The following is a 16,406-nucleotide window of genomic DNA, read 5'->3' on the forward strand; positions in this document are numbered from 1 at the left end:
CAACGAGATACTTTTATCAACTCATTATACTACCAAAATTTAATAAAAATTTTATCTCTATACTTTTTATGAGCAATTTAAAATTTCGAAGAAAACAATAAGATATACCAAGAAATTATTTGCAACAATGGCTTTTTCAATAAAATATCAGCACTCATAATTTTATTTCATAAATGAATATTCCTTTTTATTTTTTATTTAGAAATTTTTCAAATATATATAAATTTTTTTTTTTTTTCAATATATTTATCAAACTAGTTAGTTATATGTAAACATTATATTATTTTCGATCAAATGAAAAATTTATAAACAATTTTATATTAAATTAAAAAATAAAATTATTAATAATATACTTTCATCCATTTCATTTCAGTTACTAATTAAGCGACTAAAAATAATACTGTACACATAAAAAAATAAAAAATTTTTTATATTATAATACAAACTTCAATCGTAATATATTTATATTGATCACTGAAGTAAATTATCTAATTAAGTGTGAAAAATTATAAGATTTGAATATCACTTGACTAAATTAAAAATAAATATTCCAAAATTAATATAATAAAATATTATTAATTTATAGATGAAGAAGTAAAATATTGCAAATACGCCCCTTATAAAAATGTATATTTGTAAATATTCTTATAATAAATCTTTTTATGAAGTTATGCATACATTTAGTATATATTATATATTAAAAATAATAAAGATAATAAAGAAAAAAAAACAATTGTAACAGAACTCAAGTAAATTCAAGAGTAGAGCAATCAATGTTACATAGAATCTTAAATAAGATCTATGTGTTTTGTTTATAATAAAAAGCTTTTAAAAAATAATCACTTTGTAACGAAATTTTATTTTTGTTCCCACTCGCCCTCTTTCTCATAGTGTAAAAATGTATTAAAATATGAAATGCTATAAATGTTTATTATTTTCACTAAATTTTAAATTCAAATAATGTATCTTATAATATTCTAATACAGAATCTCCACTACGGATTGATCATAACATAATATTAGTTAAATTATAAGAAATATTAATGAAAGTATTACTATTATAAAGGTGGGGAAAAAAGTAACTATAGAATACTCTGAATCGATCTCATAGTTGAATAGTCTAAAACCTTGGACTTAATTAAAAATGACAAAAAGTTTCACAATACGTATAGACACAATAAGTATAAATTAAAAAAAAACAATTTATTTTACAATTCATGATTAAGTATTTCTAATCAAAATAACAAAATTAAAAGAACGCCATTTGCTTTAAAATCATAAAAACAGCTTTCAATTATGGCGGGGCATTTGACTATATAAACAAAGGACACCGCTGTGCTGTTCCCTCGCTGAGAAGTATGTAAATTGCAAAAAATCAGTAATAACGCGAATGCAACACCACAACAGGGGATTAAAGGGATGTGTACGTGTAGCAAGTACGTGAGAGCAAAAGCAAGTAACGCCCACCAATCTGGCTTTTCCTCGCTTCCAGTGTCATTCCGAACTTCTAAATATACCAAGGGTCTGTTGATAGTATCACACAAGTCATTACAACTGTAAAAATTCGAAAAATTAAATACACTAGTACTATAATATTTCAACGTTAACTAATAAATAACACATATGTGCGTTGATAAGAATTGTTTAATAAAGGAAACTTCATAAAATTTTATTTAATTACTACCATATTTAATAATAATTCCTCTGCTGAAATACATTCTGTATAGCGAGTATATATTAATTAAATAGTAAATACATAGTGAATGTATAAATGTAAATATATGTTAAACATTGTATATAATATACAGAATATAAGTAATATACGTGTACATATACATGTTTATGTTTAGGACTTTTTCTTATAATAAAAGATTTAATCATTTTGAAGGTTAGAGCACACTTATTTCTAAAAGTTAAATAACTTAAATAATGCTATCAAGTATGATTGCATAGTTTCGATGATTTTTCAAACTATTCAATTAATGAATACAAAATAACCAAATATGTTTTACACATTTTTTCAATTAATTTATTGAATAATAATAGATAAAGAATTTAGAAATTTTATTTTCAATTACAAGTAAATGAATGTAAATGATATTTCTTAAAACGTACACTTTCAGTTTCAAAAATACATTATTTAAATAATTATTTTTATTAATTATTTTCAAATGTACTCGCTGTAAGAAGTTAAGTTTGAAAATTTTTTCTATATCTATTTATTATAAAGTAATAATGAATTTCTCAATATCACGAATATCTGTATATACACTATATACATATCATTTTTTATGTTTTCATAAATATTAATATAAGTATAACAATATATATATATATATTGTTATTATTATTTAAAATTTATATATATATATATATATATATATATATATATTATACAATCAAACTGATTCGTTACACATAAAGAATGATTTTAAATCGTGAATATATATATATTTTTTTTGCATATATACTAAACTGATTTAAAATAACTCAAAATAAAAGCTACGTAGAATCAATATAAGTATTACATGCTCTATATGAGCTTTATAACTTATGAATATATACAACATATAATATCAAATCAAGAAAATCTACTTTTTTATTTGTATTTCGTTCGTCTATATTATTTAATAGTATATTTATATGTATTCTAATAACTTCAATTGAAATTTAAATTGCGATATCTTAGATGATGATATACTGATGAATACATTGAATTACAACTAACATCGACTTAATGTTTATAAATACTTTTATCGTAAGACTCATATACTTTACAATAAGATTTATCTAAATGTACAATAGAAGTTATATAAATTTACTTACATAAGGTATAGAAATAATTACATTGCATTACAACTGAATTTAACTCAATTTTTATAGACAATTTTACTTTAAGATTTTTAATATATAAATATTTATTAAATAGAAATTAAAAACTGTTTTTTGACGCGTAAAATTATATTTACATTTTATTTTGTTCGTCTAATGTTATGTACTTAAAATATAATAAGATTAAAATTTAATAATATAAGATAATAAAACAAAAAAAAAAATTTAAAAATTCAATAATTAGAAAAACCGTGTTTCTCAAGCATTAATAAGGTATACTATTAAAATATATTTGTTAATATATTTTCCGTAATGATATATATATATATATATATAAACTATATACATTAAATATAATACTAATTTATTTCATTTTATTATTAATCACGATACAAAAATATGTAAATTCATATAAATATAAAAGATATTACAAAAATTAGAGTTTAGAAATAACTAAAATAGTTAAATAAAAAATTGATGAAAATGGTTATATTTTACTATAAAAATGCTTGAATGTTTTTATTAACAAAACAAGAACTTCGAACTCAATGACACTTAATCTTATGAATTTTGTTTCAATTTACGTTCCTATATTAATGCATTTACATACGTTCATCTATTTCCTCTACACTTTCTATATAACTTTTATTAAGACAACGGTTGTCATAAAATGATTACCTTATTTCAGTCTTCTATTGTTATTTGAAGATTTAATGTTTAAAACAGTACACAAAATATCGAAGTTTTTAATGAGAATGATCTATTCCATTTAACGAATAAAAATATGAAGCTTAGTTAGTCACTTTTAAAGACTTATGAAATTAATAATAAACTTGTTTTAATTACAGATAAACTTAAGTTATGTTTAAGCCTTACGTTTTTATAATTCAAGTTGGAACTTAGTGAGTTATTTTTACATTTTAGATTTTATGTAGAAATTATCATATAAGCAACAGAAAATATTACCAAATAATTAGATAAGGATATTATAATAATATTACACATTGTAACTATTTACTATTCACTATAACAACTATTTAGATAAAGCGTAAAAAAATGTATAACAAAATTAATGTTTATAAAAATACATTCATCGGCCTAATTTATTTTTAAAATCTGTTATTCAAAAAGAAAATTAGTTTGACTTTTCATTTTTATATCATATATTGTTTATACAGTTATTACCTATAAATAATGATGTATATTAATTAATAAATAATATAGTCATTAATAATAATTTCTAATAACTAAATAATTTAAAATTACTGTATTTTAAATGAAAATATGCTTTTAAAAATGCAACTGTATCAAAATTTCTGAATAATTAAATATAAGTACTATGATCGATTAATCGGAAAAGTTTATTGACTCAAAAATTTTTGTATTTAAATTTTACTTATAACAAATATTAATACATTTTCAAGGTCTAAATTGTTTTTTATTAACTTAAAAAGTAAAAATCTCTCCATAAATAATTTTAATATACTTTGACGAAAAATGGAAATAGTTAATAAAAACTAAAGTTAATAAAAATTTAAAATCAATATTTTAAGTAAAATAATTTGTTCTCCAATAAAAGTAATTTTACAATTTATTATTCAAATGCAACATATATACCCCCATACAACACTGTTGACCAATTACAAGAATATTCGATCTAGTCGTACAGCTCGATAACAGCCTGGTAACATGATTACTTTCAACGTTTACAGTTTTAAAGTCATAATATTTTCACTCAACTACTTAAAACGTTCGATAAACATTATAAGAAAAAATACCATATATAGCTAAACTAATAAAATTTTCTTAATATATTTATCATACAGAAAGCAACGTATATAATTGTATCCCTTATTTATTCCATTATTGATACTAAAAAGTATTATTTATTATTAAACAAAAATTATTACATCTTTCAAACAACAAAGAATGTAAAATCAATTTAACTAATTTTGAAAAGAATGTTTTATTATTTTAGATTCATATCAATTTCTTTCTAATTTCAATAATTCTAATATTATTCAGTTCTCAATAAATAAATCTACCAATTGACCTATCGATGAAAACATAATGAATTTGTAATAAAACAAAATAATAAATCATATATATAAAATATTAACTAAAATAAAGAATAGTAGTTAAAATAAAAATATATAATTTTAATTATAAAATAAATACATTAAAGAAATTTAATTTTACTCGATGATATTTAACAACTACTTAATTAATATTACAATATAAATTTTGGGATTCAAATCCAAAATTGACTATTTTACGTATATATATAATTTTTTTTAATCGTAACGATTGTGTATTACATCAAATACGCCTTTCTGTAATTGTTTGATGAAAATATTTATAGAAGATTTATTTCTAAATATATAAATTGCTTTAAAATATTTGAAATATTTTTATTTACTTGTTAAAAATACAATTTAATAAAAAATAATTTTTTGTCAAATATAATAAAAGAAACACGTGTTTAAAATATATACAACTTATTTAATAAAAATTTCATTATTATTAACATCGATGAAAATTATTAAAATTTATCTAAATATTTTTTTAGTTAAAATAAATCTACAATTATTCATACAGGTATTACCGATTAACATTTTTATTAACATAAAATTTCTATAACTTCAGACATTAGAACATAATATCTTCTATTAAATCAAAATATTTTTCTTTTTAATTAGTAATTCATGAGGTTATTTTTACTCAATTAAAATCGAATATAACCGTATTTGAATTTCGCGTACGTCTGCTACGAATACGAATATTATTGCTATTGCTATTCGTGTTTCTATTATTACAAGAATATTTATAGGAATTCTAGTTTCACTTTAGGTATATGCGAAGCAAATCAAGTTAGATTTTTTTTACCAAATTCAAAATATCCTAGTACAAAAAATAAATAGAATTATGACTACTGATAATGAATATCTGATAATGACAATGATATAATAACTACTGATAATGATACACTTATAGAATATTAAATTTGATTCATCCATTATTATTTATAACAATATTTAATAATATATTTAAAACTATGGAATTTTTATTTATAATAATTTTAAAATATGTCGTTATAAGAACGAAATATTTAACAGATAGTTTCCAAGCACAATTGTATTAATTAATTTAAAAATATTAATATGCTTTATAAAGATATACGTACATAGCAAATAAAATGTAAACGAAAGTCTTTTTAGAATTGTTAGAATATTAAATTCAATTTGTGCTATATACATAAAGATCTTTAGTATTGAAAAAAAAAAATTATAATTATAAGAAAATCTTAGAAACCAGGAAAAATTTAATACCTTGTTACCTCTAGATCGTTTTAGCTCTAAATATAATATTCTTTTCTATAACAGTAAAATAGATTTATGTATTAATTGTCTTGGAATACATAATAGTAAATTATCTATTTTTTTATTATTTTCCAAGATTTTTTATTTTCTGTAACGATGAAATAATAAGAAATTTCTTTCTTTCTTTCTTTCTTTCTTTCTAAAGTATTTTTCTTATATTTTTACATTTTCTAAAATATCTTTCTTACCTAAAGTAATGACTTACATTTCTAAATTTCTACAGTACTAATATATTGCAGCATATATATTTATGTATTATTTATATCATATCCTTTCTTATGTTTGTGATTTTTACAACTTATTTTTGTGAACTTATTTTTGCCTATTTATGTAACCATATTGCAACATATAAAATTAAATTAAATATAAAATATTCAGATAGCATAATAATAAAAATGTCGATAAATAAAAATATGCGGTTGAAGATTAATTATAAGCGTGTAAATAACTTTACAGTCAGCCCAAAAAGAAATTACATATACAAAAAGAAATTAATTTAAATAATGTACAAATAAGATACCATTTATAATAAATATAAAATTATTTAATTTGGGTTACAGAATCAATAACTATAATTATTAAAAGTAGAAAATATTTGAGCTAAACGAAACACCTATTAAAATTGGAGATATTAATTAGGCAAGTACGGATGTCGCGAATAGCTCGATGTTTTATCGATCGTATTGTGTTGTATACAATACAATTATTAAATATTAGCTTCCGTGCCTTTGTGCGTGACGACTGGAGGTTATTAGATAAAAAAAAACTTTGAAAAAAAGCATAAATTTCTTTTTTTGAAATAGGTAATACGCTTAATGAGAAATTATTTATATTGATATTACATTTATTAGACAAAAAAATATCCAAAGTAAAGGGACTTGAAAAAGTCGAAGAATATTACATCAAATTTTTGAAGTAGATAGTTATATACTTATTTATTGACGAATATTTTCACGTTGAATATATTTTATAGTATATATTTTAGAATACTTTACTTTTTTTTCATATGCTGAAAACAAGAGATTCGTAATGCAGATGGATCGGCTTAAAATAAGACTTCAGCGTCATTTGCAGCATCTTATATGCTAACGCCTACATCGCAACATAGATGAGGAAGAATCCGACGAAAAACTCTTGACTTTTTTGAATATTCATTAGTCTATATTCTATAAGGAGACTGCTGTTGGCCTTATTTTTCGTATAATGCAGATATTAACTTATATGAGTTACGTCATCGTGAATTATAAATGTGTATAACCAAAAAATCTAATCTTATAAATAACAGTGTATTTAAAAAATATATTCATGCAAAATCTACCTTTTTGGTAATATATTATAAAAATAATAGGAAAGTAGATATATAAAGAAATTTATAATATAAAATATAAGGTAATAAATTATGTAACCAAGTGTTTCGAATAATGGGTATTTCGTTTTTAATTAATATTACACTTAAATATTAATTTATCTAATAAATATTTAATTCGCGCATTTATATTATAATATTAAAGAAACTGTTGGATTTTAAATTTTTTTTAAAAAACAATGGGTTAATAAAATATTATGTTGAAGAATTTTAATATTTTCCAAAATAGAAACTAAAAATCGTAAATCGTATAGTTATTTCACGTTACATAATTAATTCGCATTTATATAAAAATTTATCAATAGTAAGTTATTTTAAAAAAATATTCACTTTAATGATTAGTAAAATGCTATTTTATATAAAGATTTATAGTAAATAGCCAACATAAATAAATGAGTTTTAAAATGAAAATAGTACGAACAAAATTAATATATTGGTTCATAAATAATTTTCATTTATCAAAAATATTTTTATATAATTGTTTAATCCTACATCCCTCATTAAATTAATTTTTAAACAATAATAATAATCTTTATTGAAACAATTTTATTAAAAAATCCTTCAAACAAATATGGTTTCGTAATACACTATCTACACGAATAACAAATTAAGAATACAAATACGAACTTTAAAGACTTAAATTACTTTCATCAAGCACTTAACGGAATTGTGTCAATTAATAATAATTTTGAAATCATAACTTATCTTTTAGATTTTATGAAAAAAAAAAAAAATTGACCCTTAATATAATGTATATATTTTCAATACGTTAATACAACAATTACTAGGTATTAAATATATTATAAATAACATAGTAATTTAATTAATTATATGATATATATATGTGCTCGCGGACACGTGTTTAACTGTGTATAAATGTGTATAAATTTTAAGCTGGTCTCATAAAAATGGTTTAGTCTTATCATTTTATCATTTTATCTTAGGTACAACATTGAAACTGTCTTTTTAAATATATATATATATATATATATATATATATATATACTATGGATACCCAATAGCATTGCATGATGTTCTTGATATACTACATGACTATTATCAACAGAAAGTTAAAAACTAATAATGATAAATTGACTTTCTACATTATCGAATAAGAAAATCAATATATATATATATATATATATATATATATATATATATATATATATATTTATTTATTTACAATTATCAACATTACCGACTAGTTCTCTATATCATCAAAAGTTGGTAAAATGTAACAAAGAATATATACTTACAATTTATATTAATATTATTGTACAAATGATATATGTATTTAACGTTTATAGAAATGACAGTCTTATTTATAAATTTTAATTTATCAAAAAATAATAACTCTCATATTAAAATATTATAAATATAAAAAAAATATCGCAAGGAATAATTAAATACAAAAGTCAATTAAAAAAATAAACTTTCAATATTAATAAGATCGTTTTTAACAAATCATTTTTATCATCAGTTAATTTTTATCATATTAATTAATGTAGAAAAATTTTGATAAAATTCCTGTAAACTACTAAATAAATATTTCGATAACACAATATATTGACGATTAAAAATAATACCTTTTTATTGTTATTTCAACTCCAATATATGTATAATAATTTTAATAGAAATATAAAATTAATTTATTAAGTACTAAAATCCAAGTATTTATATTATAATTTAATCGTAAAGATTAAATGAAATAAAATAATTTATTAATAATAATTATTTAATATTATATATAAAATACATTTAATATATATAACAAATTTGTGCTTATATTTCAATTGTAATCATAAATTTTCTTGTGCTAATCATAACAATATAAAGTATTTAAATTATTTATATACAACAATATTTTTATTTTATAAGAAACTTGACGAAATTATGTTAAAAAAAATAATAATCTTAATTTTTATCTTAATCTTAATTACTATAGAAGGAGTTTAACAAAAATTACAAACACATTAAAAACTGTTAAAGAACCCCTTTAATTAAACTATTTATTTCATTGATTATTTAAAAGACTTTTTATAGAATTTGTTTTAATATAATAAATAAAACTGTAATAAAAACTATTCAAAAAATTTTAAATATAGTCATTTATAATCATTCAGCAATCATTTATCTATTCACTTTGTTCGTTTGATATGCTTTAAATTATATAAATATTGATAAAGGAAAAATTATTATTTTCTTTACTTATGGATAATAATAATAATATAAAATCATTTTATTGTACTTACTAGGATATTTGCAGTCGATTTCATCACTACCATCTTCGCAATCAGATTTAAAATCGCATTTTTGTGTTTGCAAAATACATCTAGAAATATCGCAGGCAATCTCTCCATATTGACACTCTAGAAAGTAAATAATATAATTATTTAAGAGCACGTATGTATATGTGATTATCTGTGTTTACATCATGTGTATATGTATGTTTATTTGGTAGAAAAATACATATAACAAGGATTTTCTGATAAACTTCTCAAATAATATGCAATTTTATTTCTAACCTATATATCTAGTTTAATTTTATGGATATTTAATTATTTGTAGAATTATAAAATAACAATGCATTATCCAAATATAAATACAACAATAGCTACTAAACTACTAATAATAATAACTGGTAAAAATTCCGAATTATATAAAAATATAATAATACACGTAATAATATATTGGATTTTAATTTATAGATTTTTATAAAAAAGACAAAAAACATATTAAATTCGATAATCTACTTGATTTCGATAAAAACTTTTTTATAAATAATATAATGTTGTTAAAATTTCCTTAATTGCTTATTTTACAATTTACTATCAGCCACATTGTTAATACTTAAAGGAATAAATATCAGAATATCAAAAATAATTTATATTAATATAAATGTAATATTTTGATCACCACATTGCAATATATATATACAATTAAATATATACAAATAATATACAATTATTTGAAATATAACTTAAAAACTTTTAAATCGCACTTAATCAATTTTAATAACGAAAACATATTTATAGTAATCTAACAAGTAATCATAAAAAAATATTCATATCCTTCAATAAAAGTTTATTATATCTGAAAGAAACAGTATACATTTTATATTCATATATTTATTCGACTCGTTTAATTGTTAAAATAGAAGAAATAATAGGCCGAATAAGAGATTTAATAAAAGATTCAGTTGTAATTTATCTAAATATAAACACCAAAGTTTCATCATTGCTCACAGCTATAAAAAAAAATATATATATATATAAAATAATCTACCATTCCAATTAGACGTTGCTTTTTATTGCAATAAAAAATTAATTATATTAAAAATATTGAGAAATTACATTTTCCATATATGCAGTATCGCTATTACTTAAAAGTATAAATTAATCTTTTAGATAAATGTATTTATTAACAATGGGAAGAGAATAAAATAAATATTGCGAAATAATAACGTCACATCTTCATAATTAATTATATACTATGATATCATCATTAATTATACACTATATACTATGATGAAATCAATTCTACAGAAATACAAATTTTAGATCATCAAAGAAACAATTGAAAATATATGAACTTTTAAATTTATTAACCAAATGAATACTGTTAGTAACTAAACTGATTTTATAGAATATATAAAATCTATTGAAAATATATTAAGTTGATTTAATAAGTACTTAATAAAAATTAACGAAATATTGGATTAATGAAAGAATAAAACAAACATTTATTACAATAAATAACACATTGAAAAAATTAATCATAAATTCTTTATTTTATTGTTATATTTTTCATAATTATATTAATTTTCCGTTTAATATATTTCATTTATATTATGTTTCGTGTACATTTGTATTATATTTCTTATAAAAGTTATATTTATAAATCAAATGAAGTGATAGATGATTATAATATTATTTTTAATGATTAGAATTAAATAATGTATAAAATTTAATAAAGTATATTAGTTATTAATGAATCAGATAATCAATACTCAACGCAAAATATTAAATCAAAGGAGAAATTATTAATCAATATTTCAATTATTTAAAAATTAAATAATACAACCTTAAAAACGAAGATAGTTAAGATAATAAATTAAAATTTTTTATTCATCATATATTCTATATTTTTTATTGATTATATATTATATATTCTTAATATATTCTTACAAACATAGCATAAACGTGGAATAGATTTTGGATGTCAATATGCTATATGAATATCATTGAATACTTATGATAACCATGTTAATCATGATACATAGCAAATTATTAAAATTTCGTTCCATACCTTTTGGTATTTTGATATATTGGATATAAAAATAAAAGTAAAAATAAGAATTATAAAATATTTTAATACGTATAATTATTGTATTGGAAAAAAAATCAGTTTAAAAGTGTGATAATTGCTATGAAAAAAATGATGGTAAAATAATATTTAGCCTTACATATTTTCATTAATTCATTTATTTATATTTTTTGAAAATCATATATAAATACTCTGTCATAAAAAGTAAGAAAATAAATAGCATTATTAAAAATAATGTTGTTTCATTTTTTATTATTCCATCATATTACTCATATACTACCAAATTATAATCTGAAATAACTACAGTCAATGGAAAGTTTTAAAAGAAAAAATTTAAAAATTGGTTCTAACATGATCGTTAATAAAACCATATAAAAAAAGTTTTTTTATGATGTGTGTATTAAAAAAAAAAAAAAAAAAAAAAAAATATTAAATCACATATATGAATAGATACAATTGATCATATAAGACTCACTTACCTAAAACAGCTCTTAATTGAAATGTCAACGGATTAACTGTAAATTTTCCGAATGAATAATAAGTGTTAAGATGCTTTTCAAGTACATGTCTAACATCTGTTTCACTACTCATCGTACGTATATCCAGATGGACATGAGATTCAAATGGATCTGGAGCATTCCTAAATATAAATTTCTTCTATTTTTATTGTATTCGCTTAGTAAATAAATTTTTCAAATCAAATCATCAAATATATTATAATGGTAATTTTATGAAAAATTATAAATACGTTTAGTACGTAGAAAAATATTTAAATTGAAATGTGAAGATAGAACATTTATTAAAAAAAAAATTTTTTATTTAATCACCTACGTTATAATCAAAGAAAGCTTAAGTAATGATTAGGTACCAAACTTTTTTAAATACTTCTATCTGATTCTGAACGTTTAATTCCAAATAGAGGAGATGTATACTTTTTTAATTTTATTAATGTTCGAGATAAGATATTATTGTTATTATTATTATTAGTATTATTCAATTCAAGAAAAGCTTAAGATTTTATCAATTTATATAATTGTTATTTTTTATTTTTACATATTATTATTCATTATTATTATTTATTTTTTACAATTTTAATAATTACATCGATAATCAATTAAAATCAGGAGTAAAACTAGCTTAAATGTAAATTTTATAAATTTTGTAAATAATAATTTTATAATTTTATAAATTTATAAATAATAAACGGAAAATTGCAATCTTATTATATCGTTTTATGGAATATACTGTTATATTCATTAATTTACCTTTTAAATTATCTTTCATATAGACTTTATATATACTTAAAGTATTTTTAATTTATAAATATAAGCATACTTATTAATAATTTTTAATAATATTAAAGAGTATAAATCTTTATGTATATAATTAACACAAATAAAATATTTTCAACACGCATAAAAGGAATATAATTATTACACTACGTGTAGAATACAAATTTTTAATGAAATAGATTATTACAAATAAACTAGTCCTTAAAAACCTGTCTGAATATATTTAAGTGGATAAGAAGTACTTTTTGCTACTTCCGGAAGCCGTCAAATTCTGCGTCATAATCGTCTGGTTATTTTTATCAATTTTATTTGAATGCTCACTTATATATTGCTAAGTTGGATTTTAATTATTCAATAGTTTTTATAGCATTGATAATACTTATTGAAATAAATTTGTTTTTTTTTATTTATAAAAATATAAATATTTTAAAAATATATTTGATTTATATTGAATTAGAAATCATTATTTTGTAATTGTGCTTTTAACCGAATACTATTTTTTTTCTGCATAACTATTGGTCTATTATTACTATTAATAGTCTCAGAATAATTCGGACTGCCTAGTTCGTACGCATTTCTTAAGCTAAGAAAAATTCTCGTAAGTTTTTTATGTAAGTACAAAGTTTGTTATGAATTTATGAAATATTCCTTTCGCTCAGAAGACTTGCTTCTGTAATTCATTATTTCATGCACTTAAATAAATATCATATAGAATAATATAAAATATCGTTTCGCGTTAAAAAAAAATTAAACTATGAAATTAAAAAAGAAAAATTGAGATTATGCCAATGAAATTATGCTCAAGAATAAAAATGTATAAAATACATCAGATGTGGACATCCTGTTTGTCACGAAAAACAATCATTCCGTAAAATAATAGAAGCATACTTATAATCGATTCTTACTAAATATAATTAAAGTTAACTTAAGCCATATTAAGTTTGAAAAATAATGAATAACAACGTTCATATCAATACTTGTAAATTACACTTTTTCGCATTCTGGTGATCATTATCAAACAACTTTCTTCAAAATAATTTAATAATTTATATTTAAATATATATTTTATTCTATTATTGGAATAATCTAGAACTTGAATTTGATAGAACTATTGATATAGCTAAAAATAAATTACATATATATATAATATAATTATATAGATAAAAAAATATAGATAAAATTTATACTCGATCATAACAAATTGAATGTGAGAACTGAATTATCTGGAAGATTATATTTCTCTTCATACATTTGCACTTCTCTTTTTTTACATTTCTCTTCATACTATAATGAAAAAACTGCATTGTAAAGTGATTACAATTTGCCTAGTAAACATGAAAAAACTGATCAACCGTTATAAATAAGTAAAAAAGAAACCCATTTGTGTAAAATTAAAATTTAATACTCTTCCTGAATATTCCATTTTGATAACTTAACTATCAAAAACTTGCTATAATCATGTATTTTGTGAATAAGAAGTTACCGTTCAATCATTATTTAACGGATCATTTAATTATAATTAAAATAGGCTTAAGAATTTTTTTCTAGTATTCAACAACCGAATTAGTTGTTTTTTTTTTACTTGTTATTAATCAAATCTATAATCTTAATAAATTAATTTTTATTTTTCATGTTTAATAAAATAATTTTTTAGCTTATTATTATTGTTCAAATAATTATAAAGTAATATTTAGATTTTGATTTTTTGTATAGTATGTTGTAATTTATAATCTCCAAAATTAAATTTTCTTATTAACTCCTGATGCTTAATATAGCCAATTTACTATAGAACATAAAGTATTAAATTATGCAAAATATGTTGTTATTTATTAAATTAATGAAATAACTATTTGTAAAATCAGTTAAAATATACAATTATAAATAATTTAGTTGATTAATAAGATGTTATTAATTTTTACTTTAAAAAATATCATGTTTGATCTGTGATTAAATTCATAAAAATTTATATTAATAATAGCTAAATATTCAAAATATTATTAATAAAAAGTTTTTAATTAAAAATTAAACATTTATAATTTCTTAAACACTAATTTTTATATGATATGTATCACTTTTAAACAAAATTTGAATACCTTCAATGATAAAGTTAAAACAATATTAGTCCTTCATATCATACTTACTCCATTTTAACAAAAGTTACATGATGGTCTTTTTTCAAATTTTGATGCAAAATTTCTTCCACGCTCTTAGTGAGATTTTCAGCGAATTTTTTAAATTTTTCACCATCTCTTCTTTCAAATTCTTCCCGATATGGTTCTTTAATTGTTATAGATATTCTATAAACATCTAAAAAATCAAACAAAAAATAATTATTTAGTTAATTAAAATAAAACATATTTTTATTATACATAATTACATTAACCTATAAAATCCCTATATCCAAGCAAAAATTGATTAATATATTCGTCATCAACTTATATTATAAATGTTGATTATTAAAAAACTTAGACAATCGATTTATTCGAAGACAATTCGAAAGGTTATTAATAACTCTTGTTTTATAACATTCTTTTATAAAAATTACATTAACATAATTATGATATTTTTAATTAAAAGCAAATCCAAAATGTATTGATCATTCCCTTTGGGCTTTTAAATAGAATTATTAAAAATTTTTGTTAATCAACATAATTAATTAAAACATTAATTATTTACAATAATACTAAACCTATATATTGAATAATACATACTTTTCTCATCATAGCTATTTGGTTCTTCAATTAAGTTTGATTCGGTTATTGTATTTATATGGTTTAATGTTGTAGATCGTATTGTATGGAAATCGACGCTGTTCGCGCTTCCTTCAACTTCTTTCTCTATCTCTAGTTCACCGGAACCCAAATCATCTTCATCGTCACCTTGTCGAAATTTTGAAGCTAATTTTGGTTGTATCGGATTATCATTCTGTAACAACAAAATTTTGATTATATAAAAATTACATAAATCAAAATTAATGATAATCTACTTCAATTATTAGATTCAACGCAAGAAATTCATAAGAATATGCACTAACAAAATCAATTATTATTGATATTATTTTATTTCTGTTTCTATTGATAAATATAAACGTAAAAATTTGCAAATGTAAATCAACCAGTAATTATATGACTAGTAAATGTATCTTTAACTTACTATCCAAGTAATCTATAAAAATCTATAAAAAAATCTATAACAAAACTTTTCTAGTTTT

The 16,406-nt window shown here is 19.9% G+C and overlaps 1 protein-coding gene across 1 annotated transcript in view; it reads right to left on the reverse strand.

The window, feature by feature from the left end:
• The window catches only part of trol (terribly reduced optic lobes), a 97,624-nt gene that overhangs the window by 50,700 nt on the left and 30,518 nt on the right, over positions 1-16,406 (reverse strand). The window contains exons 4-7 of the mRNA XM_011496463.1: positions 15,907-16,120; positions 15,337-15,502; positions 12,383-12,543; positions 9,830-9,946 (exon numbers count right to left, since the gene is read on the reverse strand). Of these exons, the coding sequence (XP_011494765.1) occupies positions 9,830-9,946; positions 12,383-12,543; positions 15,337-15,502; positions 15,907-16,120 (658 nt within the window). The remainder of the gene's footprint in view (positions 1-9,829; positions 9,947-12,382; positions 12,544-15,336; positions 15,503-15,906; positions 16,121-16,406) is intronic.

Source organism: Ceratosolen solmsi, unplaced genomic scaffold (genome assembly GCF_000503995.2).
Source record: "Ceratosolen solmsi marchali unplaced genomic scaffold, CerSol_1.0 scaffold29, whole genome shotgun sequence".
Lineage (NCBI taxonomy): Eukaryota > Metazoa > Arthropoda > Insecta > Hymenoptera > Agaonidae > Ceratosolen > Ceratosolen solmsi.